We start from the raw sequence: 26,570 nt of genomic DNA, 5'->3' as shown, positions 1-26,570 counted from the left end.
GTGGCTGCTTCAGGATGCACAATAAGGAGGCACTTGAAGAAAAATGGGCTGCCTTGTCGAGTCTACAGAAGAAAGCCATTACTGCGCAAATGCCCCAAAGTATCTCGCTTACAATATGCCAAAAAAGCACAGAGACATGCATCCAAACTTCTGGAACAAGGTAATTTGGAGTGATGAGACAAAAATCGAATCTTTTGGCCACAACCATAAATGTTACATTTGGAGAGGTGTCAACAAGGCCTATGATGAAAGGAACACCATTCCTACTGTAAAGCACAGAGGTGGATCGCTGATGATGTGGGGATGTGTGAGCTACAAAGGCACAGGATATTAGGTCAAAGTTGAAGAAAAGATGAATGCAGCAAAAACTGGAGGCAAATTTGCACTCATCAGCCCGGAAGCTAGGACGTACTTGGATGTTTCAACAAGACAACGATCCAAAACAAAAGGCCAAGTCGACCCGTCATTGGCTACAGAAGAACAAAGGGAAGGTTCTGGCGTGTTCATGTCAGTGTCCTGACCTCAATATTATTGAGCCACTCTGGGGAGAACTCAAGTGCGCAGTTCATGCTAGAAAGCCCAGGAATTAACAGGAACTTGAGGCTTTTTGCCAAGAAGAATGGACAGCTTTACCATCTGAGAAGATAAAGCGCGTCATTTGGATGTTTTTGGTTGTCATTATGATTTAAAAAGAGAAAGCACAGTACTTTGACAATAAATGGCTTCACCCAACCACTATCCGTGAGTGGGAAAAAATGTTTTGTGTTATCATTCATATTCTCTGAAAAAAGGCCAAGAAAGCAAAAAAATCTGCCGGGGTATGTAAATTTTTAAGCACAGCTGTATGATGAAATTCTTGCTCTAACTGAGCTCCAACTCTGGAAAAAAAAATCACAACATATAAAACTAATTCAGATACGTAAGGGACCTCTAGGTCTTGTACAGGGATAACTAATAATATGTGTAATGTATGGTATATCGGCTCACTTGGCTGCTTCACGAGGTACACAGAGGTACACTTCTCATTTAAAATTCCAGCAGATTTATTAAAAGCTTCATAAACTGACACAAAATAAAGCAAAACGACAACAGCCCTACTGGCATAAAGAAACCAAAACAGTACTCAGTCTGTACATCTGGGGGATCCACCCTCTCAGAATCAGGATTCACTTTTTGCACAATTCCAGTCCTGGAATCTGCAACCTCCAAACACAGAACATTAATGATTCCAGACTCCTTGCTTTTCCCTGCTGGACCACACCCTTGGGTGGAGATATGTGAACAACCATTCCACCCATTTCTTTGACTGTTCACAAAGAGCCCAGCCCTTGTTATAGCCGATTAACCCTCTCAGCACTATAATGATGCCAGAGCTTACGTTCCGGGCTTCACATCACTAAAGCTAATAACCTCGGTGAAAAGTATCTCCTCTCCAGGATTTTACTATTGACCATATTACATATGTCACATTCTTAAATTTTGTATTATATGCTAGAACCAGGTGACTGGTCTTGTACATATGATTTTAGCTTGGAAAATAACCCCCTGCCTGTGCTCACCACCTAAACACAGTAAAGCACCTATATCCCTTTAAAGTATGTGACAATTTTCTTTGAAATTCCCTGCCTGCATAGTAAATAGCTTACAACATGAGCCGTTCTCAGTATTATATAGGGAGAAATATGTTGCCAGCAGTTGCTATAGAAATGGATAAATGACCTAGAATTTACTCTTGGCACAGAAAAAAGTTTAAAATTTCTATATAGCTTCAGTAGTATATGCATGTATATATATTTATACAGTGCCTTGAAAAAATATTCATACCATGTAAACTTTTAAACATTTTTTTCACATTACACCCACAAAATTGTATTTTATTGGGATTTTATATGATATACCAACACTATGAAGCAAGTATTTGTGAAGTGTAAAGAAAGTGATAAATGTTTTTCTAAATATTTTAAAAATATAAATCTGAAAATTGTAATGTGCATTTGTATTCAGCCCCCCAAAGTCAATACTTAGTAGGACCACCTTTCATTGCACTTACTGCTGCAAGTCTTTTGGGGATGTCTCTACCAGCCTTGAACATCTAGGAGGCTGAAACTTTTTGTTCATTGTTCTTCGTAAAATATCTCTAGCTCAGTGAGATTGGATGAAGACGTCTGTGATCCGCAATTTTCAAGTCTTGCCACAGATTCTCAAGGGGATTTAAGTCTGGACTTCGACTGGGCAATTCACACACATGAATATGCTTTGATCTATATACCATCCATTGTAGCTCTGGCAGTATGTTTAGGGTCATGTTCCTGCTGGAAGGTGAACTTATGCCTCAGTCTCAAGACTTTTGCTGCCTCTACCAAATTTTCCTTCATGATTTCCCTGTATTTAGCTCCATCCATCTTCCCAGTAACTTTAACCAGCTTCCTTGTCTCTGCTGAAGAAAAGCCTCCCCACAGCATGATGCTGCCCCACCATGTTTGATGGTGGGGATGGTGTTTTCAGGGTGATGTGCAGTGTCAGTTTTCCACCACACTTAGCGTTTTGCATTTAACTCAAAAAATTCAATTTTAGTTTCATATGGTTAGAGCATCTTTTTTCACATGCTAGCTGTGTCCTTACATGGCATGTGGAAGAAGGTGCTTTGGTCAGATGGGAATCCAATTGAGATTTTGTGGCAAGACTTCAAAATTGCTGTTCACAGACGCCTCCATCCAATCTCAGTAAGCTAGAGATGTTTAGCAATGAAGAATGGGTAAAAATTTCAGCCTCTAGATGTGCAAAGCTGGTAGAGAGATACCCCAAAAGACTTACAGCACTAAGTGCACTGAAAGGTAATACTAAAAGGTATTGACTCAGGGGGCTGAATGCAAATGTATGTCACATTTTTAAAAATTAGATTTTAAAAATATTTTAAAAATCATGAATAATTTCTCTTACACTTCATAAATACTTGCTACTTAGTGTTGGTATGTCACATAAAATCCAAATAAAATACAACTTTGCGAGTGCAATATAAAAAAGTGTAGAAAAGTTCACGGGGTATATATACTTTTTTAAGAAACTGTACAAAAGAGAATGTTGGAGGCAATGGTTAGCACTGGGTTAAAATCCCACCATAGACAACATCTGCAATAAGTTTGTATGTTCTTATGTTTGCATGCGTTTCCTCCCACTCTCCAAAGACGTGGTTATAGGGAAATTAGACCCAATGTGGACACTGGTGATAATGTCTGTAGAGCGCTGTGGAAAATAGTAGCACCACATAAGCAAGTAACAAACTGTGTATGGTCAATTTTTTATTGCTGCTACAATCATTTTTCAGGCACATTTTTTAAATTTAGATTTATAGGTAAATTATTGTTTTTCTGTTAATGTGACTGATCATATATGGGTACTGTTTTCCTTTGTTATGGTATTTACCTTAAATTTAAATAAATGCTATTTATATGATTGCACAAGTCTTTTTGAAAAATGACTTTACATTTATTTATACAGTCTTATTGATTTTATTGCTTTGGTCCAAGCCATGAAGGCTCGAGTATATTATGGAAAGCCATTAACTATTCATTGGCTGGTGGTCCAGTTAAATAAACAAAGTGTTCAATGCTGATTTTTTTCATTTAATTATGTTTGTTTGTTCCATTTAAAATCCATATACTGTATGTTTAGAAAAATGGCATAGTTCCATGCCAATTAATAGCAGCCCCTTCCCATTTGGTTCTAATAGTCATTTCCAGTGATGGAAATTTCTTTTCGTGATCCCCTTCATCTATTTTGTAGGTTTTCTCCCAGTGATGTGAGTGGGTATCTGAAAGAAAACCAAATAAGTAATTTATTAAATAAATTGCGTTATCCTTTGTTAATTTTAAATCCCCATACAGTATACAGCCAATTTCATACAGTCAGTAACCATCCTACAGGGTACAACCTACTATTCAATTTTTTTTCTCAACAATTGGACCAAAATTCATGTATAGTCCAACAATTTTATGGACATTTACCACACCCAGAATTAAAGAACACACCCCTAATAAGACCATAGCCCCTAAGAGGTCAAGAATAAGAGCAGATACTAAGAATTGTACTCAGTCCACAAAAAAGCAGAAAGAGGGGGCACACACCAGCAGTATAAAATGTTTTTCTTTATTTGTGCTCCATAAAACATATTGGCAGTGAGCAGGTATGCAGGAAGATGCAGAGAGTGACTGGACGATGGCCGTTTCACGCTTCCCAAAGCTTCTATAGGTTCTATCTGGAATTCCCAGCTGTTGGGACACATGGAGGCTTTGAACTCTGGTAAGAGTTCAAAGCCTTCAGATGCCCCAGCAACTGGGAACTCCAGGAATCTTAAAGATTAATTTAATTCTTCTGGGCCTCATAGCTGCTGGGAGACCTGGTGGCTGTGACCTCTGGTAACCAGGTGTTGCGGCAGCTGTCAACTCGGTAACATTAAAGGAGCCTTAAGGTCACTGAAGTTAACAGCCATTGGTACACCTGAAGGCTGGGAACTCTAGTAAGAGTTCAAAGCCTTCAGATCTCTCAGCAGCTGGGAACTCCAGGAACCTTCAAGTTTCCATTAAAGCCTCCTTTCAGGGAGCCTTTAAGGTTCCTAGAGTTTCCAGTTTTGGGATACCTGGAGGCTGTGAATTATGGTAAGAGTTCACAGCCTTCAGATCTCTAAGCAGCTGGGAACTCCAGTAACCTTAAAGGCACTGAGTGCACCTGAGGTCATATCTGGCAGCTCCCATGCTGCTCTCAGTGTGTCCCGGAGGCTGCGGTGAGTGGTCACGTGTTCTAAAATCACCGCTCACCATGGCCTTCAGATGTAGCAGAGCTGAGATGGGATGTCGTGGGATGTCATGTGGATTACGTCAGATCTGCAGAGGTGTTTTTGGGGTTTATAAATTGGTGAAAGAGGGTGTGAGTTTTTATTTAAAACAAATAATTTTTGTTTGTTTTTTTATTCTTTTCACTTACAGGGTTGGTAAGGGGGGGTCTCGGACACCTCTCCATTACCAACCCAGGGCTTGATGGCAGCCATGATTTTTGACAAATCACAGCCGACATCAGCACCATATATTTCCCCGATTGATAGTGCACCAGGGCAATCGGGATAAACCTTGTAAAGTGCCACAATTGGTGCATTTAATGGATGCTCCAATCATGGGGTGGCTGTGAGCTGCTATTTTTATGCTGTGGAGGGTCCAGTAACCATAGACGTTGCCAGTCTGAGAATACCAGTCCCCAGCTGTCTGCTTTATCTTTGCTGGTTATCAAGAACGTGCCTCTATTTTTGATAATTAGCCAAGATAAAACACTGGTTATCATAAATAGGCAGGGGACCACACTTCAAAGTGACATAATACTCTGACAACATTGTTCCCAGAAGTGACCTGTGCTTCAGAGTTGCATCCAGGCATCATCTCCTTGCTGTTCGTATTCAATTTTAGCACTTTTCCATCCATTTCAGCATTTTTACAGACCCGCCAGACATCCTGGGAGGGTCCGTCAGAACATTTTTTGAGTTTCCCATTAACTTGCATTGATTTGTTATGTGTGACAAATACACGAATAGTACAAAATATTTGAAATGAATAATCCAAACCCGAATATTTCAGCCTTTGTCTATCACTACTTATTTTGACTAGAAAACCTCCCAGTTACCTGGAGCTGTATTTCGGCACCTTTAGAAATTTATGTTGCCCTACTGTAGTTCTGTGTACATTCTTGCATGCTCTGTGGGCAGTGTCGGACTGGCTAACTGAGAAACCGCCAGTAATATTAGGCCTGGCTGCGGTTACCTGCATTGACCTCCGGAGCTCTCACCTGAGTTCCGGAGTGCAGCCTGGACTGAACTCAGGGTTTGCAGGACTGAACCGCGAGCACCGACTGATTCCCCAGTGATTGTGGTTCAGTTCATGACAGCTGCGGACAGGATTATGCTCATGAATATTCACTGGATCGCGGGCCCGGAAGCAGCAGTGCCAGGTACAGCAGCATCGGGGACAGGTGAGTATAGAGGTTCCTGCTGTCCGTGTGCTATCATGGAGAGCACACTATCAGCACACGCTGAACACACACGCATAACACGCACACATACGCACCCATACCACAGACCATGAAAAACTTGTGTTTTTATCACGGACGTGTGAAGGGGGCCTAACTTTGTTCAATGTTGTGTTGACCACATCTATGATAGCTGTATATTGTTTTTGGTAGCATAGAGTTCAAGTTTTATTTCATTGTAATATCAGCAATATTGATATCTGGAAGGCTGATAGAAGTCTTAAGGTCGCTTTACACGCAAAGACATCGCTAATGAGATATCGTTGGGGTCACGGAATTCGTGACGCACCTCCGGCCTCGTTAGCGTTGTCGTTGCGTGTGACACGTACGAGCGACCGTTAAAGATCAAAAATACTCACCATATCGTTGATCGTTGACACGTCGTTCATTTCCATAATATCGTTGCTTGTTCAGGACGCAGGTTGTTCGTCGTTCCTAAGGCAGCACACATCGCTACGTGTGACACCCCAGGAACGACGAACAAAAACGTACCTGCGTCCTCCGGCAACCAGGTGGGAGTGACGATCCAGCGCCTCCCCTCCGCTGCTATTGGTTTCCTGCATGGTGACGTCGCTGTGACGCCAAACGAACCGCCCCCTTAAAGAAGAGGTTGTTCGGCAGCCACAGCGACGTCGTTTGTAAGGTAAGTATGTGTGACGCGTCCTAGCGACATTGTGCGCCACGGGCAGTGATTTGCCCGTGACGTACAAACGACGGGGGCGGGTGCTTTCACGAGCGACATCACTAGCAATGTCGCTACTTGTAAAGCAGCCTTTAGTTGTTGAATTTTACTAAGGATATGTGCACAAGTTGCATATCGCAGAAAGTCTACTGCAAATCTGCTGTGTTGGCAGGAAAAACACAGCATAAAATACATGCGTCTTTATGCATTTTTGACACGTTTACATGTTTTTTTGCATTCATTTTTGATGATTTTTCCCAGTCATTAGTATGGGTGAAATCTGCAAAAATGCTGAAAGAATTGACATGCTGCAGATTTAAATCTGCTGCAAATCTGCAAGCAAAAAAAATAAGCAGTGTGTGCATGGAGACCTTAGGAATCTTATTCACTTTCCTTGTTCTAGGAAATCCTTCAGGTTTTGTGAAAAAAATGGGATAAAACCACGACAAAACTGCAACGTGTGCGCAGACCCAAAGCAAACATTGCATGAATGTGATGTAGACGTACCAATTGTCAGATGAGCGGTTTTCCTTTGGGTAGACTGCCCGCTGTAGAAATAAAGCTCAAAAGAGTGTTCCATTTTCCAGTCACATAATAGAGACATGTTTGTTCCAAACAGGACGCTGTAGGTGCCATTAATATTGCAAAGCCAAATAGGATACTTTGGTGTTTTTAGCATGCTGCCTACCTGTCGAGAATTAACATGATGTTAATGTCAAATTAATAAAACAAATAGCTATAGAAATTTATTGTATGCAAAACTGTTTACAAGCAATATCAGAGATGTATTTCCCATCAAATTAAAGTGCTTTAAAAGGAAACTGTCATGTCCCCAAACACTATTAACTTACAGATATAAGGTTAATCTGCAGGTAAAAATGTTAAAATGCTGTCCAGCTGCCTTATTGAAAGAGTGGTTATTGGGAGAAAATTAACTTTTAGCCCTCTGGCAGCTGCTGGCTTTCAGTCATAGAGGCCTACATGGATGAGCACAGTGTGGATACAGCTGTGGCGCAATATACTGTTAGCTGCGGCTGTAGGCACTACACTTCACTTTGACAGTTTGCTCTGCACAGATGTGGCTCAAAGCAGGCTGTCAAAGTGGTTACAGCTGCTGCCCATAGTATAGTGAGCCGTCACTGTACCCACACTGTGTTTGCCCTCGTAACTGAAAGCTGGGAGGAAATATGTTAGTTTTCTCCTGGCAGCCGCACTTTTAGTAAAGTGACCATGCAGCATTGTAGTGCTCTATTACTACAGTTTAACCCTATATCTGGAGGTAAATAGCATTTTTATACGTGATATTTACTATGATATTTCATTTGGAGGAAGTCTCAAACGGGATGTCACAGAAGGATGGCTCTGCAGTCACTTCCCCACAGCTTCTATCAGTCATCCTAGAACAAGACATCAGGCCCGGTCTGACAGTATGGCCTCACAATCCCAAGAAAGGTAGATTTGAAGAGCATCATGTACTTGGAGCTGTGGCTGATCATACGCACTGTGGCGCCATTCACATGTGCCTCTTGAAATAACAGCTTTAAGTGGTGGGGGGCATGTCAACGTAAACGTAAAATTTGCTGATCAGGGCTGAGTAGTGTTATAGTATGTGGGCTGGTGTGTTTTGTGTGCCAGGGCTGCTTTTTGTTCTCAGTCTTGCCCTGCAAGATATCATCAAGGGGCAGCACGGCTGTCAGTTACCACACCTTCTTTCACCACCGTCCCCTGATGACATCTGGAATCAATCACAGTGACAGAGGCAGGAAGAACTGACTGCAACTTCTGTCTGCTGCCCCTCATCTCCTGTCACTGCAATCATATTTCTCATATCCTTACCTTACCACAGCTCCTGTCACCCCTGCCATAATTCTTCTGTTCCCATTACCTGTTTCACTGAAATGAGACATCATTAGAAGCGGTAGAAGCAGATTGGAGTAGGGTGAGTAACAACAGCGTCGCCCCACAGAGTCTGGACTCTTTCACTGAGATTAATTGTCATCAGGGGATGTTGCTGCTGTCACTCACTCTACTTATATCAGGCACCCCGATGATGTCTCATTTCAGTAAGGGTACTGTCACACTTTAGCGACGCAGCAGCGATCCCACCAGCGATCTGACCTGGTCAGGATCGCTGCTGCATCGCTACATGGTCGCTGGTGAGCTGTCAAACAGGCAGATCTCACCAGCGACCAGTGACCAGCCCCCAGCCAGCAGCGACATGCAAGCGACGCTGCGCTTGCACGGAGCCGGCGCTGGAAGCTGCGGACACTGGTAACTAAGGTAAACATCGGGTATGGTTACCCGATGTTTACCTTAGTTACCAGCGCACACCGCTTAGCTTAGCGTGTGCAGGGAGCAGGAGCCAGCAGCACAGGCAGCGTGAGAGCTGCAGAGGCTGGTAACGAAGGTAAATATCGGGTAACCACCTTGGTTACCCGATATTTACCGTGGTTACAGCTTACCGCAGGCTGTCAGACGCCGGCTCCTGCTGCCTGCACATTCAGGATTGTTGCTCTCTCGCTGTCACACACAGCGATGTGAGCTTATCAGCGGGAGAGCAACAATAAAAAAACGAACCAGGGCTGTGTGTAACGAGCAGCGATCTCACAGCAGGGGCCAGATCGCTGCTCAGTGTCACACACAGCGAGATCGCTAATGAGGTCACTGCTGCGTCACAAAAACCGTGACTCAGCAGCGATCTCAGTAGAGATCTCGCTGTGTGTGAAGTACCCCTAAAGGAGGCAGCGACCAGCTATGACAAAAGATGTGTTTCTCCATTGATAGTATCTGTGGTGCTGCAGTCCTTTCTCTGTACTACTATCATGGCGATTGATTCTAGACAGGGGACATTGATAAAACAAACTGTAATAAGTAACTGCTGCTCCAACCCCCCCCCCTCCCCGTTGATGTTGTGTTCTTGGAACTGGAGAAAGATAGAAGCTGCAGGGTGGGGGTGATAGAAGCTGTGGGGTGATAGAATCTGCAGTGCTGTGCTTCTGTGATGTCCCATTTGAGATTCCACTCAAATGAAATGTCACACTAAACACTTGAGAAGGTGCTATTTACCTGCAGATATAGGGTTAAACTGAAGTTGTAGAGCACAACAATGCTATATACCTATTTAGCATATATAAATATAGTGATTTGCAAAATATGGAGAATAGTTTGGAATTTTATAATAAATAAAATTACGATAGTGGTAGTGGTTATGGCTTAACTTAGGGCATTATATGCATCAGACAACACCATTAATAGTTTATTTTTCTAAATGAGGAAAATTGCAAAGTTAATAAGCAAAAGAGAAATCTAAATCAGACTAATGTTTGGTGTGATAACCCTTTGCTTCAAGAGCGGCATACATTTTTCTATGTACACCTCTGTACAGTGTTTGAAGGAACTCGTCAAGGACGTTTTTCCAAACATCTTAGAGAACTAACTACATATCTTCTGTGGATGTAGGCTTCTGCAAATCCTTCTGTCTCTGTTGAGATCAGGGCTCTGTGGGGGCCATATCATCAGTTCCAGGACTCCCTATTCTTTACATTGAAGATATTTCTTAATGACTTTTGGGGTCATTGTCCTACTGCAGATAATTTGAATCCAATAAGGGGTACTTCTCACATAGCGAGATTGCTAGGAAGATCGCTGCTGAGTCACAGGTTTTGTGACGTACCAGTGACCTCATCAGCGATCTCGCTGTGTGTGACATTAAGGAGCGACCTGGCCCCTGCTGTAAAATCACTGATCATTACACACTGTTCTGATTCATTTTTCGGTCGTCGGGCTCCCGCAGGGCAACACGCATCGGTGTGTTTGACACCTTACCCAATGACCTCGTTCGCGACTCACGTAGGCGTGCATCTTCGTTGTTTTCCGCGCCCTCTCTGTTCCAATTGGTGATCGTTACTGCGTTCGGATTTGCCGCTTCCATCCTCTGTTCTGGCTTGTAGATCGCAGTACATTTCAGAGGGCTGAATTCACTTGTCCTGGACCGCGTGTAGCAGCAGATCGTAATACAGTCCATTCTGCATCGGGACTGTAGGATGGACAAGATGGAGAAGGATGGAAGCGCTATTATGTTGCCTTCTCTAAAGACAAGGCCGCCCAGTCACAACGCAGTTACGAGCACCAATCGGAGCCGGGGGGGGGCGCGGAAAAGGCAATGTAGATGCACGCCTATGTTACTAATCAAGATTTGAATCGTGCCATGTGACAGGGTCCCAGCGACCGCCGTATCATTGTAGCGTCGTTGGGAAGATCTGACTGTTTGACAGCTCACTAGCGACCCTGTCGCGACGTACCAGCGATCCTGACCAGGTCATATCGTGGTCGGAATCGCTGGTATGTCGTTTAGTGTGATGGTACCCTAAGACACTTCCCTGATGGTGCTGGATAATAGACTATCTTCCTGTATTTCTTAGCACAATGTTCACCAATTATCCTGACCAAATGTTTCCTTATCAAAGGTTTGGCAACAACTCGTTCATGAATATTGTTTTGAGGGAAGTAACCATGATGTGTCTTTCTTCTCATGCGCTAAGTTTCCTTGGCCTAACCACTGCACCAACTGTACTCAGTCTATTTCTTGATGTCCTCTATTCTGAGAAATACAGGCAACTTCTCCATCATGAAATACCATCTTTAAGAAATATTTTCATAGTAAAGAAGAGCAAAGAGTCCTGGAAGTGATGATATTGCCCTCACAATGCCTTATTCTCAACATCAGGGTTCGGTTTTACTTGTGGTTTTGCACTGACGAGTGCAATTCTGTAAAACATCGGATTGCTCTCACTCTAATGCAAACTGTGGGGCAGTGTCCATCTGCGATTGATTTCTCATGCGGAATGAATCGCAGCATGGTGCGTTTCACAGTGAGTCTCGGCTCACACACCACTATACAGCTCTAGGGGAGCGTGTGAAACATCGCACTGCACTCGCATGTAATCCGAGTACAGTGTGATATACGCAGAGCCAGGCAGCGGAGGAGATGGGGAGAAAGTGTTCCCCCCTCTTCTCTAATGCTGTGACTCGATCGCAAGATCTCATCACAGTCGCATGACTCTCGGCTGACACCTCTCGCATTGGAAGCTATACACAATTGGAACCATACCCTCATTGTGTCTATCTGTAATTACATGACAAAAGGATTTGTACACTCCTATATCCACAGAAGATCTGTGGATATATCTCCAACATGTTTAGAACAGCCTTCCTGCCAAGATCTTTCAAAAACTGCATGCAAATGTACCTAGAAGAACTAATGCATTCATGCTGCTTTGTAGGCAAAGAGTGGTCACGCCAAATATTGATTTGATAACATTTCTCTTTTGTTCATTCACTTTATTCATTGATAAAAATAAACTCCCAACACTTCTCGTAGTTTTGAAGGCATTCTTAAGGCCACGTCTCACTAAGCGACATCGCTGCTGAGTCACGTTTTTTGTGACGCAACAGCGATCTTGCTAGCGATGTCGCTGTGTGGGACATCCAGCAATGACCTGGCCCCTGCTGTGAGGTCGCCGGTCGTTGCTGAATGTCCTGGACCATTTTTTGGTCGTTGCTCTCCCGCTGTGAAGCACACATCGCTGTGTTTGACAGCGGGAGCCAACAATCTGAATGTGCAGGGAGCAGGGAGCCGGCTTCTGGCAGCCTGCGGTAAGCTGGTAACTAAGGTACATATCGGGTATCCAAGCAAGGCGCTTTGCTTAGTAACCCGATGTGTACCATGGTTATGTGTGCAGGGAGCCGGCTTCTGGCAGCTGCGGACGCTGGTAACCAAGGTACATATCGGGTATCCAAGCAAAGTGCTTTGCTTAGTAACCCGATGTGTACCATGGTTACGAAGCACAGCGTCGTTACACAGGTCACTGGTGGTTGATCTCTGATCGCTGTGGAGATCTGCCTGATTGACAGCTCACCAGCGACCATGTAGCGACGCACCAACGATCCCTGCCAGGTCAGATCGCTGGTGGGATCGCTGGTTGCGTTGCTTAGTATGACGGTACCCTTACTCTACAGCATTTTCCCACACCTCTCCAAAACTTTTGCGCAGTACTGTATGTATAGCTTTTTTATCCTTATTTTCCAGAAACAGCAAAATATCTGTCTGTAAGTTGTATCTGCTATTACAATTCCACCTTATTCAATTGAAAGAGTACTGAGCTTCCATACCAGACACAGACAAAGACTTATTCTTCTACTAAAATAAACAGACTTCTTTCAATTCTAAACATTAGGATAAATTGCGTTTCCTACAAGAGTTAAGTACTCTCCTACCTGAGGAAGTCTGTTATGCTCCATCTCCTCTCTACCCCAATGTAAGTACCCCACGTCACTGCGTGTAAGGACTCCATGGTACTTCTGCTCCACATTTTCATCATCCACAGCCCGGTCACCATTAAAGACATGTGGACTTGCTCTACCAGTTAACATAAGATTCAAAACTGCCTGCAAATAAAGTAGTCAATACATAGTGTTGTAACCAAATAATTGAAATATGTTATATTCCTATTCAGAATATACTGCTAATATTCTCTTTGCATTTAGATCTTAAAGGGGTTATCCACTACTTTCACATTGATGGCCTAGCTTAAGGATAGGACATCAATGTCTGATCAGCTAGGGTCTGACATCCCGCACCCCTGCCGATCATCTGTTCTCGATTCCGGCGGTGGCAGCAGGCAGCCGGAAATGCTCAGTTCTGGAGCTGCCCCGTCTTCTGATAGTGGCCGGGTACTGTATATTCGCCTCTTATTGATTAGAATGGGAGGCGGATGTGCAGGCAATCAATGTAAAAGTATTGGACATCCCCTTTAAACTTTTTTTTCCAGAAATTTTTAAATATAAGAAGTATTTATCAATTTATCAGTAGAACTAATAATATTGTTTTGGAGCTGTATTCTGACAATGTGAATGAGGCATTATAGTCACCAATGGCACAACTCATCATCTTAAGGCTAGACTCTCCTTGAGAATGGAGAGGATTTTTAAAAGATTTTTTTCTGAAGGGATAAAAATGTATTTCAATCTACATTCTGTCTAAACCTATAAGGGCTTATGCCCCCCTGCCTGTTCTTAGATATAGCCTCATGTGCTTTTATTACTTATCATTGTGACTTCACCTCACAGTTTTGATTCTTCCCATAATTGCAATCCTTGCTGTCTTAATTCAGAGGTCCAAGGGTATGACTAGTGTCCTGAGGCTCATTAGTGACCCCCCCTAGGCTGGGGACACGCAGGTTTTATTGCAAGTCAATCGCATAACACTAGGCTCCCGCTCTGCTGGAGTGTAAGCCAAGTGTTATGCAACTGTCAAGCCACTGTGATGCGATCCTGTGATCACAGTACAGTGCGGAGGAGGGGGCGGGCGCTGCAGAGGAGAGGGATTGAGTAATTTCCTCCATTGTCAGCTGATGCAATTCTCGCACTGCACTCGCATTACACCGGTGTAATGCGAATGCAGTGCGATGTTTCTCTTGCACCCATAGACTTAAATGGGTGCAAGAGAAAACTAATCGGATTCCACCCAGAGCATGCTGCGATTGTTTTCTCGGTCCGATTAGGGCTGAGAAAAAAAAATCGCTCATGAGAGCAGCCCATAGAGGAACATGGGTGCGGGTGGAATGCGATTTGTTTATTGCATTCCACTTGCTCCGTTTTTCCCGCCATGTGTGCTTACCCTTAGGCTATGTGTCCACGATAGAATGTACCTGCGGATTTTTCTGCATGAAAATCCGCGACTTTCGCGGCAAATCCGCACCTTTTTTTTGCCGCGGATTTACCGCGGAATTGCCGCGGATTTTGATGCGGATTTTTTTTTCTTCCCAATTCTATAGCCAAAATCCGCACCAAAATCCGCAACAATAATTGACATGCTGCAGATTTTTCCGGATCAAAATCCGCGGCAAATCCGCCGCGGAAAAATCCGCAGCATGGACACAGCATTTCCAAAATGCCATTGAAATGGCTTGGAAGTGCCGCTGCTGCAGATTTTCGGAAAATCCGCGGCTTTTCCGCGAGAAATCCGCGGCAAAATCCGCGCATTTTCCGCAGCAAGGACACATGGCCTTAAAGTAAGGCTATGTGCCCACGGGACAATGTACCCGCGGACTTTGCCGCAGAAAGCCTTCGGATTTATCTGGATTTTCCAGATAAACCTGCAGATTAACGCAAGTACAGACACTCTCCATGTTATCCTATGGGATTTGGGGAGTGCTGTATCAATGCTGCGGTATGTGCGGCTGCGGAATATGCTGCGGATGTCTTGCTGCCGCACGTAACTGCATGTTAATTATTCATTCTGAAGTATCTGCGGATGTCCAGCCTTTTCACTATGGATTTATAGGGCGGGACTTTCGCAGGTATTTCTGCTCTTATCCCGCAGGTTTACCACAACAAAAATGCTCGAATCCTGCATCAATGGATAGCTGCGGGTTACGGGGAGCAGCTGCGGGAAACCTGCGAACACAACTGTGGCAACGTCCGCAGGTACATTGTCCCGTGGGCACATAGCCTTAAGGGCACTTTACATGCAGCGATATTGCTATCGATATCGCTAGCGAGCGTACTCGCTCTCGTCGGTTGTGCGTCACGGGCAAATCGCTGCCCGTGGTGCACATCGCTTACACCTGTCGCACATACTTACCTGCCTAGCGACGCCGCTGTGGCCAGCGAATCGCCTCCTTTCTAAGGGGACGGTTCGTGTGGCATCACAGCGGCGTCACTAAGCGGCCGCCCAATAGAAGCAGAGGGGCGGAGATGAGTGGGCCGAACATCCCGCCCACCTCTTTCCTTCCTCATTGCGGGTGGCCGCAGGGACGGTGATGTTCCTCGTTCCTGCGGTGTCACACATAGCGGTGTGCTGCTACAGGAACGAAAGGGATTTGATGTATGCTTATGTCTGGTGGTCCTGAGGAAGGGAGCAGGGCTCCTGAAACGCGTAGACCGATGCAATAATAAAGCTTCATTGATCTGGTCCTTTGACTGGTGATCATTGGCGCGGCTTTGAAGAACCCGGTTTCTACCTCTCTCTGTTATCTGCCGCTTTGGGTTGCTGCTGCCTTGGTCAAATCTTACATGCGATTACAGTGGTTGTGACTCTCACAACCACATTTGGTGAGTAGTATTGCTCTCCCATCCTATACCCTTACATACGAGGGTAAGACTCTATTGCGCTTTGTTTTTTCCACAGCTTCTTCTGTTATCGTAACAAAAGAGGTAAATTGCAAACTTGTCTATTTTTCCAAGCATGTAGCAATTTTATACATTTAAGATGTTGAGACAACTTATTTAAATCTTATTCAACATCTGCATATTTTTAAGCTCTGCTTATTTTTAGACAAAGTGAGCACTTCAGATAGTCACCTGTCTAACTGTGTAGTTTCCAAAACAGAAATGTAAGAGATGAGATATTGTGTGATCCAGATCTTGTTGAATCCTAAAGAAACAAAAATATAATAATAAAAACGAAAGGAATATAATAGATAGAGAGCTAGATATAGTGCCTTGAAAAAGTATTCAGACCCTGTGACGTTTTCCCCATTTTTTCATGTTACACTCACAAGTTTAAATGTATTTTATTGGGATTTTTTGTAATATACCAACACTAAGTAGCAAGTATTTGTGAAGTGTAAAGGAAATGATCCATGGTTTAGTAAATATTTTAAAAATATAAATCTGAAAATTGTGAAGTGCATTTGTATTCAGTCTCCCTGAGTCAATACCTTTTAGGACCACCTTTCACTGCAGTTACTACTGCTAGTCTTTTGGGGTATACGGTACAGACCAAAAGTTTGGACACCTCATTCAAAGAGTTTTCTTTATTTTCATGACTCTGAAAATTGTAGATTCACATTGAAGGCATCAAAACTATGAATGAAAACATGTGGAATTAAATACTTAACAAAAAAGTGTGAAACAACTGATAATATGTCTTATATTCTAGGTTCTTCAAAGTAGCCACCTTTTGCTTTGTTTACTGCTTTGCACACTCTTGGCATTCTCTTGATGAGCTTCAAGAGGTAGTCACCGGATATGGTCTTCCAACAGTCTTGAAGGAGTTCCCAGAGATGCTTAGCACTTGTTGGCCCTTTTGCCTTAACTCTGCGGTCCAGCTCATCCCAAACCATCTTGATTGGGTTTAGGTCTGGTGACTGTCGAGGCCAGGTCATCTGGCGTAGCACCCCATCGCTCTTCTTCTTAGTCAAATAGCCCTTACACAGCCTGCAGGTGTGTTTGGGGTCATTGTCCTGTTGAAAAATAAATGATGGTCCAACTAAACGCAAACCGGATGGAATAGCATGCCGCTGCAAGGTGCTGTGGTAGCCATGCTGGTTCAGTATGCCTTCAATTTTTAATAAATCCCCAACAGTGTCACCAGCAAAGCACCCCCACACCATCACATCTTCTCCTCCATTCTTCACTGTGGGAACCAGGCATGTAGAGTCCATCCATTCACCTTTTCTGCGTCGCACAAAGACACAGTGGTTGAATCGAAATATCTCAAATTTAGACTCATCAGAACAAAGCACAGATTTCCACTGGTCTAATGTCCATTCCTTGTGTTCTTTAGCCCAAACAAATCTCTTCTGCTTGTTGCCTGTCCTTAGCAGTGGTTTCCTAGCAGCTATTTTACCATGAAGGCCTGCTCCACAAAGTCTCCTCTTAACAATTGTTCTAGAGATGTGTGTGCTGCTAGAACTCTGTGTGGCATTGACCTGGTCTCTATTCTGAGCTGCTGTTAACATGCGATTTCTGAAGCTGGTGACTCGGATAAACTTATCCTCCGCAGCAGAGGTGTCTCTTGGTCTTCCTTTTCCTGGGGCGGTCCTCATTTGAGCCAGTTTCTTTGTAGCATTTGATGTTTTTTGCCACTGCACTTGGGGACACTTTCAAAGTTTTCCCAATTTTTCAGACTGACTGACTTTCATTTCTTAAAGTAATGATGGCCACTCGTTTTTCTTTACTTAGCTGCTTTTTCTTGCCATAATACAAATTCTAACAGTCTATTCAGTAGGACTATCAGCTGCATATCCACCAGACTTCAGCACAACACAACTGATGGTCCCAACCCCATTTATAAGGCAAAAAATCCTACTTATTAAACCTGACAGGGCACACCTGTGAAGTGAGAGCCATTTTCGGTGAGTACCTCTTGAAGCTCATCAAGAGAATGCCAAGAGTGTGCAAAGCAGTAATCAAAGCAAAAGGTGGCTACTTTGAAGAACCTAGAATATAAGACATATTTTCAGTTGTTTCACACTTTTTTGTTAAGTATTTCATTCCACATGTGTTAATTCATAGTTTTGATGCCTTCAATGTGAATCTACAATTTTCAGAGTCATGAAAATAAAGAAAACTCTTTGAATGAGAAGGTGTGTCCAAACGTTTGGTCTGTACTGTATACTGTATCTACCAGCTTTATACATCTAAAGGGTAAAACTTTTGACCACTGTTCTTTGCAAAATATCTCTAGCTCAGTGAGATTGGATGGAGGCGTCTGTACAGCGATTTTCAAGTCTTGCCTCAGATTCGCAATGGGATTTAGATCTGGATTTTGAATGGGCTTTTCCAAATACATGAATACGCTTTTATCTACACCATTCCTTTGCTGCTTTGGCAGTATGTTTAGTGTTGTTGTCTCACTGGAAGGTGACCCAACCTGTCGGGTGATGTGCAGTTTTAGTTTTGCACCACACATAGTAATTTGTATTTGACCAAAAAGTTCTACTTTGATGTCATGTGACCCAAGAACATTCTTCCACATGCTAGCTGTGTGCCTTACATGGCCTTTTGCCAATTTTCAAATGGAACTTCTTAATGCTTTCAGAAATGGCTTTTATCTTGCCACTTTTACATAAAGGCCAGATTTGTGGAGTATACAACTCATGTCCTTTGGACAGATTCTCCCACCTGAGCTGAGGGTCTTTGCTGTTCCTCCAGAATGACCATGGGCATCTTGATTGCTTCTCTAATTAATGCTCTACTTGCTTGGGGTATCAGTTTAGGTGGATGACCATGTATAGGTAGCTTTTGCAGTTGTGACATACTCCTTACATTTTTTGACGATGGATTTCACTGTGCTTGATGAGAGTTTCAGAGCTTGGGGTATTTTTTTTTATATCAAAATCCTGCTTTACTCTTCTCCTTCTCCACAACCTAATCTCTGACCAGTTTGGTGTTTCTTCGTGTTCATGATGCTTTTGGATTCTTAGGCTATGTGCCCACGTTGCGTTCTGTCCCTGCAGAAATTTCTGCAGCGATTTGAACAGCACACGTGCGCTTCAAATCGCTACAGAAACAGTCCGTACTGAAAAGCCGATTTCATGCGCTCTGGATGCAGCCTCTCCCATAGACAGAGCGGGGTCTGCATGCAAAGCGCACAAAAGAAGTGACATGTCACTTCTTAGAACGCAGTGCTTCTGCAGTAGCCGAAGAGCTGCATTCTAATACGCCACGTGGGCATGGATTAGGCACAATCTTCATAGATTGTGCTGGGGACGCAGGACGCATGCAGTTACGCTGCAGTGCAGAACGCAGTGTAACTGCATGCAAATATGCTACGTGAGCACATAGCCTTAGTGTTCTCAAACAAACCTCTGAATCCTTCACAGAACAGCTGTAGTAATAAATTACACACAGGTCAATTCAATTTACTAATTAGGTGACGTCTGAAGGCAATTGGTCACTCAGAATTTTATTTAGGGGTATCAGACTACAGGGGCCTGAATACAAATGCACATCACAATTTTCAGATTTATGTTCTTAAAGGGAACCTGTCACCAGGTTTTTTCCATGTACAGCGAGAAGCAAAAGGGTAGCAATGTTTTAAATTTGTGATTTTCAGACTCCATATCTCACCATCCACTACAGCGTTGAGTTCGAGACTACTTTCATTTTATAGACAATCATCTTTCCTTTCTCAGACATAAATTTGACTTGCAACTATTTAACATGTGATTAGTTATGCAGATTCTTGTTGTGTCACTGGATTGTTACTGGTTTGCTCTTGATGAGATATGAATGGTGAGATATGGAATCTGAAATTCAAACGTTCAGAACATTGTTACCCTTTTGCTTTTCACTGTAAACTGCAGCCACCACCAGTAAGCCCTTTTATACAGCATTCTGGAATACTGTATGTAAGTCCTCCAGCCGATTTGTATAACATAAAAAAAATCTTTTATTATACTCACCTGTGGGGCTGTGCGGTCCGATGGGCTTCACTGATCTTTATCTGGCGCCTCCTCTTTGCTTGCGATCACCATCCCCCCTTTTGCTTCTTGTGGATGACACATCCTGCATCATCCACACAGTGTTTTCCACTGAGCTCCTGCGCATGCGCACTTCTCTCTACCCTGCTGAGGGCAGAGCAAAGTATTGTAGTGCGCATAAACCAGCATTTTTTGATCTTTCCCTGCACCTGTGCATTGCAGTGCTTTGCTCTGCCCTCAACAGGGAAGAGGGAAATACACGTGTGCAGGAGCGCAACGGAGGACACTGTGTTTGATGACGTAGGATACATCATCCACATGAAGCAAGAAAAGAGGACGGACCTCATAAGAAGAGATAAGGTCCTGGATCAAGACCAGTGATGGCCATTGGACTGGACTGCCCCACGTGTGAATATAATAAAAGGGTTTTTTTATGTTATAAAGATCAGCTTGTTGACTTTTAGACAGTATTCTAGAATGCTGTATATAAATAAAGGCTTACTGGTGGTGGCTGCAGTTAACCTGGTGACAGGTTCCCTTTAAACTATTTAGAAAACCATGTATAATTTTATTTACACTTCTGAAATACTTGCTACCTAGTCTTAAGGGTGCTTTACACGCTGCGACATTGCTACCGATATATTGTCGAGGTCACGTCGTTAGTGACGCACATCCGGCACCGGTAGCGACATCGCAGCATGTGACACCAAGAAGTGACGATCAATGATCGCAAAATCGTTCAAAAACGGTGATCGTTGACACGTCGCTCCTTTCCTTAATATCGCTGGTGCCACAGGAACGATGTTCGTCGTTCCTGCGGCATCACACATCGCTATGTGTGACACCGTAGGAGCGACAAACATCTCCTTACCTGCGTCCACTGGCAATGCGGAAGGAAGGAGGTGGGTGGGATGTTACGTCCCACTCATCTCCGCCCCTCCGCTTCTATTGGCCGGCCGCTTATTGACGCCACAGTGACGTCGCTGTGACGCCGAACGCATCTCCCCCTTGAGGGAGAGATTGTTCGGCGGTCACAGTGACATCACTGACAAGGTATGTTGGTGTGTTGCTGCCGTAGCGATAATGTTCGCTATGGCAGCGAGCACCAAATGTGCTATCGCTAGCAATGTCACAGCATGTAAAGCACCCTTTGGTATGTCAAATCAAATCCAATTAAGTTTGTGGCTGCAATGTTAAAAAATGTGGAAAAAGGTTACTGGGTATGAATACTTTTTCAAGGCACTGTAGATAGATAAATACAGTGCATTTAAAAAAGTATATACACCCCAGTTAAAACGCCTGGCTTTTGTCATGTAAACAAAATAATACCAAGAAGAATAATTTTGGAACTTTTTCCACCTTTAATATCATCCATAATCTGTACCAATACATTCAGCAAACCAAACAATTTTTTAAAATGAAAATAAAAATATCTAAACTAAAGTAATGTGTTTGCATAAGGGCTAACACCCTCTTATAATTGGGTTTGTGGTTGTGTTCATGTTAAACTGCCATCATGTTAGCTGCCAACACTGAAAGAGAGCCTGACAGGTGATGCATTCTGCCCGATCCACAGTCAGCCAGGTTTGCTTGACTCTGAAACGTTGTAGCGTTTCTGAGAAGAACATTCTTTAAAAACTGCCAGGAAAAGAGCCGCTCTGGAGACTAGATGGACATGTGGGTACCCGACGGCTTGTCCCTGCGCACCGACAGGTCTCTCTTTATACACGTATGCAGGGATCGACCTGTCAGTCCAGGGCAGCTGGCAGGGAGAAGCTGCTAGAGTCCCACGTATCAAACTAGATTCCAGAGCAGTTTGGTCCCAGACAGCTTTTTAAGTATGTTTTTATCTTAAAGAGTGCAGCATTTCAAAATCACGCATACCTGGCTTAGATCATATAGCCAGCATCTAACACATACTGCCTGTCGATTAAGCAGCATGTATGAGATGTCAGATTCTCTGTAGAGTGATTGTGATAAATCCCATATAACATCTTACTGTTCTAATAGGATTTTCCTGACATTTTCTTAGCAAAAGCAAAAGCTATAGTCTTTAAACAACTTACAACACAGCAAAGGGATCTCATTGTTGAAAGTTATCAGTCAGGAAAAGGGTAAAAAAAGTTTCCAAGGCATTATTTACACCATGGAACACTGTGAAGACAGTCATCAAGAAATGGCTCAAATTTGGAACAAAAGTGACCTTACCTAGAACAGATCATCAAAAATTGATGGAAAGACGAGAGGGAAATTGGTCCAGGAGTCTGCCAAGAGACCTACAGCAACATTAAAGGAGCTGCAGGAGTTCCTAGCAAGTGCTGGTTGTGTACATTCAAATGGTATTTCAACAAGATAATAGTTTGAGGGTGTGCATATTTACGCAACCACAATATTTTAGTTCTTTATTTTATTCCACCTGAAAAGATTTCATTTTTTTTTCAATTGACAGATAAGCGATCACCAGCCCTTGATGAAGTGATGCCGAAACACACATCGATCTCAGAGAGCAGTGGGATAGTGGTTTGGTAAATATCATCTTATCATGGTCTAACACATTATTCTCACTATGGATCAACCTTAGGCTAGCGCCACACATCCGTGCTGCCGGCACGTGTTTGTCATTTTTTACACGTACCGGCGGCACGGAGACACTTTAACCAATGCTACCCTATTGTAGCAGGCACACACACGTAAAACCACACGGAACGTGTGTCCGTGTGCGTTTGTACGTGTGTGCTTTTTTGAAAGCGCTGACATGTCAGTGTTTTCTCCCGCAGCACGGGTGTCACACGGCCCGCACCCGCACCACACGGGTGTAGTGTGGATGCGGTCCCGTGTGACACGCACCGGAGAAACCACACATGTCAGTGAAAAATAAAAAAACATTAACTCACCTTCTCCAGCCCTCCTGTCTCTGCCGCTGCTGCCTCTTGCTGCCGACCGCCGCTCATTATTCTCATTGAATATTCACTTCACTGCCTGGCAGCAGCAGCAGCGGGGAGACGGGAGGGCTGGAGACCGAGGATCAGCACCACGGACAGCAGCGCGGACAGCAGGAAGGACCAGGTGAGTATAATAATTACCGGTTCTACGTGTGCTATCGCGGATAGCACACGTAGAACACACGTGGCCCGCACGTACCAGAGACACGTACTTACCTGCACGCAACACGCAGGGAAAATACGTGTCTCTCGGCACGTGCGTGAATTTCACGTGAGTGTGGCAGAAGCCTTACACTGTCTTGTGACATGCACTTTATAATGGTGATATTATTTTCTGATATAACTATTAGTATATATATATATATATATTTGATGCACTAAACAATTATAGTATAAGGTCTCTTATTTATTAATAGGTGCTATACTAAATACTGTGTTCTAAATATTACACCTATCTTTTTCTTTGAACTTTTTATTGATTTTCAAATTCTGATTTTTAGTAATTTAGCATTAGGCACTTTATCTTACTGAAATACCACTTAATGATTTTTTTACATTACAAAAACCTGGCATTTTACAAGGTTGTGTAGACTTTTTATATCTACTTTACATAGACTGAATGTGCAAAAATCAAAAATAGTTTTTCTTGCTTCGTTCTGTGACTTTTTTCTACATGTTCTCCACTATGTATTGTGAAAAAGATTCCTATGATCATGATAATATTAAAACCAAAGCCAAATTTAATACAGAAAATGTCTCACCTTTCAATTGTTCTGGAGAAAAGCAAACTGTACAGAAACAGTATGACTCCATGGCTGCCCTCTTCTTTAAACTAATATAAAAAAAAAACATATTAACATATACAGTAGTTATGAATAGCAAAACATTTCCATTTTCAATTTTGGCCATCAGAGGGCAGCACTGCTCTTTAGGCTGCTTCATGTTCAATAGTTCAAGTCAATTCCCAACCTCCAAGGCTCGGTTCACAATAATTAAGAGCTCGCTGCCAAGCACTACAGTGCCTTGATAAGGTATTCAGACCCCATGAAGTTTTCCACATTTTTGTTCATGGTACACTATAAACTTAAATGTATTTTACTGGGATTTTATGTCACATACCAACACAAAGTAGTAAGTATTTGTGAAGTGTAAAGGAAATGATACCTGGTATTCTAGTGTAAACATTTAACTCCTTCAGCCCCCGGGCACTTTCCGTTTTTGCGTTTTTGTTTTTTGCTCCACTTCTTCCGAGAGGCGTAACTTTTTTATTTTTCCATCAATCTTGCCATATGAGGGCTTGTTTTTTGCGGGACGAGTTGTACTTTCAAATAAAACCATAAGTTTTACCATATAGTGTACTGGAAAACGGCAAAAATATTCCAAGTGCGGAAAAATTGCAAAAAAAAGTGTGATCGTACAATAGCTTTTGGGATATTTTATTCACTGTGTTCACTATATGGTAAAACTGAGATATCTATGTGATGCCTCAGGTCAGTGCGAGTTTTTAGACACCAAACATGTATAGGTTTACTTGTATCTAAGGGGTTAAAAAAATTCACAAGCTTGTCCAAAAAACGTGGCGCACGTTTTGCGCCATTTTCCAAAACCCGTAGCGTTCTCAGGATCTGAGGCTCAGTGATGGCTTATTTTTTGCGTCTCGACCTAAAGTTTTTAGCGGTACCATTTTTGCGCAGATGCTACGTTTTGATCGCCTGTTATTGCATTTGGCGCAAAATTTGCGGCGACCAAAAAATGTAATTTTGGCGTTTGGAATTTTTTGCTGCTACGCTGTTTACTGATCAGATTCATTGATTTTATATTTTGATAGATCGGGCATTTCTGAACGTGGCGATACCAAATATGTGTGTATTTTTTTAACCCTTTAATTTTCAATGGGGTGAAAGGGGGGTGATTTGAACTTTTAGGTTTTTTTTATTTTTTTAAATTTTTTAAAACTTTGTTTTTTAATTTTTTTTTTATTTTACTAGTCCCCCTAGGGGGCTATAGCAATCAGCAATCCGATCGCTCTGCACTATCTGCTGATCACAGCTACAGAGCTGAGAACTGTAGATTTGCTGCTTTACTTTCAATGCCGGCTGTATTCCGGCATTGAGAGGAAGTGAGTCATGTTAGCTACAGGCATCATCACATGACCCTGTGCTACCATGGCAACCACCGAAAGCCACGTGATCATGTCACGTGACTTCCAGTGGGGGCGGGGTAAGTGACTGTCATGGCGGCGCCCATATACATATCGCTGCCAGATTTTGGCAGCGAAATGTAAGGGGTTAATGGCCGCGGGTGGAAGCGATTCCACCCGCGGCTAGCAGGCACACATGTCAGCTGTTGATAACAGCTGATATGTGCGCGGATCGCGGCCGCCTGCCGGCGGCATGGGGCGGGGCTTACCGGCACACGATCCATGACGTACCCAGTACGTCATGGGTCATTAAGGGGTTAAAAAATAAAAATTGTGAAGTGCATTTGTATTCAGCCCCTTGAGTTACTACTTTTTAAAACCAACTATTTCTACCATTACTGTTGCATGTTTTTTGGGGTATGTCTCTACCAGCTTTCCATATCTAGAGGCTGACATTTTTGCCCATTCTTCTTCGCAAAATATCTCTAGCTCAGTGAGATTGGATGGAGGCGTCTGAGAACAACAATTTTCAAGTCTTGCCACAGATTTTCATTGGGTAAATTTAGGTCTGGACTGTGACTGGGCCATTCACACACATATATATATATAATATGTCAATATGCATTGATCGAAGGCTGCTTTCACACATCCAGTTTTCCTGTGCGGCACAATCCGGTGCTTTGCAGTAAAAACGCAACCGTTTTTTTTTGCCGCCGGTTGTGTTTTTTTTTGCATAGACTTACATTAGTGCCGTATTGTGCCGCATGGGCTTGCGTTCCATCCATTTTTTGCCGCATGTGGCAGATTTAGCTGATGCGGCGGCCGGATGGAACGTTGCCTGGCACGTTTTTTGTCCGGCAGGACGCAGCATGCATTGCAATGCATGCTGCGTCCTGCGGCAAAAAACGCATCCGGCCGGCGCATGCGTTTTTTTCCACTGCGCATGCTCAGTAGCCTGCCGCAAGCGGCAAAAACCGGACGGGCCGCATGTAAAAAACGTATGCAAAGGATGCGGTATTGTCGCCGCATCCGTTGCATAGGTTTTAGAGCCGGATTGGCCGGCTCTGCTAAAACCGGAGGTGTGAAAGCAGCCTAAACCATCCATTGTAGCTCGGCAGTATATTTAGGGTCGTCGTCTTGCTGGAAGGTGAACATCCACCCTAGTCTCAAGTCTTTTGTAGCTTCTGACCATTTTTCTTACAAGATATCCCTGTATTTAGCTCCATCCCATCTTTCCATCAACTCTGACTAGCATTCCTGTCCCTGCTGAAGAAAAGCCTTTCCACAGTATGATGCTGCCATCACCATGTTTGATGGTGGGGATGGTGTTTTCAGGGTACTGTGCAGTGTTAGTTTTCCACAACACATAGTGTTTTGGATTTGTGACGCCCTGGACTAGCCAGGTAGTCACAAACATACCAACATACACACCCCCACCCTAGGCAGTTACAGCAGCCAAACATAAAACCCTTGTTGCCTCCCTCCAGAGTCTGATGTCCACACCAGGTGGGGCGGAGCCAGGCGGT

The 26,570-nt window shown here is 43.3% G+C and overlaps 1 protein-coding gene across 1 annotated transcript in view; it reads right to left on the bottom strand.

Annotated features, from left to right (window-relative positions):
* Window positions 1-3,356: 3,356 nt before the first annotated feature.
* Window positions 3,357-26,570, bottom strand: part of MINDY4B (MINDY family member 4B) — a 111,936-nt gene continuing 88,722 nt past the window's right edge. The window contains exons 9-13 of the mRNA XM_075338590.1: window positions 23,666-23,736; window positions 16,115-16,187; window positions 13,028-13,198; window positions 7,259-7,439; window positions 3,357-3,811 (exon numbers count right to left, since the gene is read on the bottom strand). Coding sequence (XP_075194705.1) covers window positions 3,669-3,811; window positions 7,259-7,439; window positions 13,028-13,198; window positions 16,115-16,187; window positions 23,666-23,736 — 639 coding nt within the window. The 3' untranslated portion in view covers window positions 3,357-3,668. The remainder of the gene's footprint in view (window positions 3,812-7,258; window positions 7,440-13,027; window positions 13,199-16,114; window positions 16,188-23,665; window positions 23,737-26,570) is intronic.

This window comes from Anomaloglossus baeobatrachus, chromosome 3 (assembly GCF_048569485.1).
Source record: "Anomaloglossus baeobatrachus isolate aAnoBae1 chromosome 3, aAnoBae1.hap1, whole genome shotgun sequence".
Lineage (NCBI taxonomy): Eukaryota > Metazoa > Chordata > Amphibia > Anura > Aromobatidae > Anomaloglossus > Anomaloglossus baeobatrachus.
The sequence above is the reverse complement of the archived record's forward strand: the minus strand, read 5'-3'. Positions and strand labels throughout refer to the sequence as shown.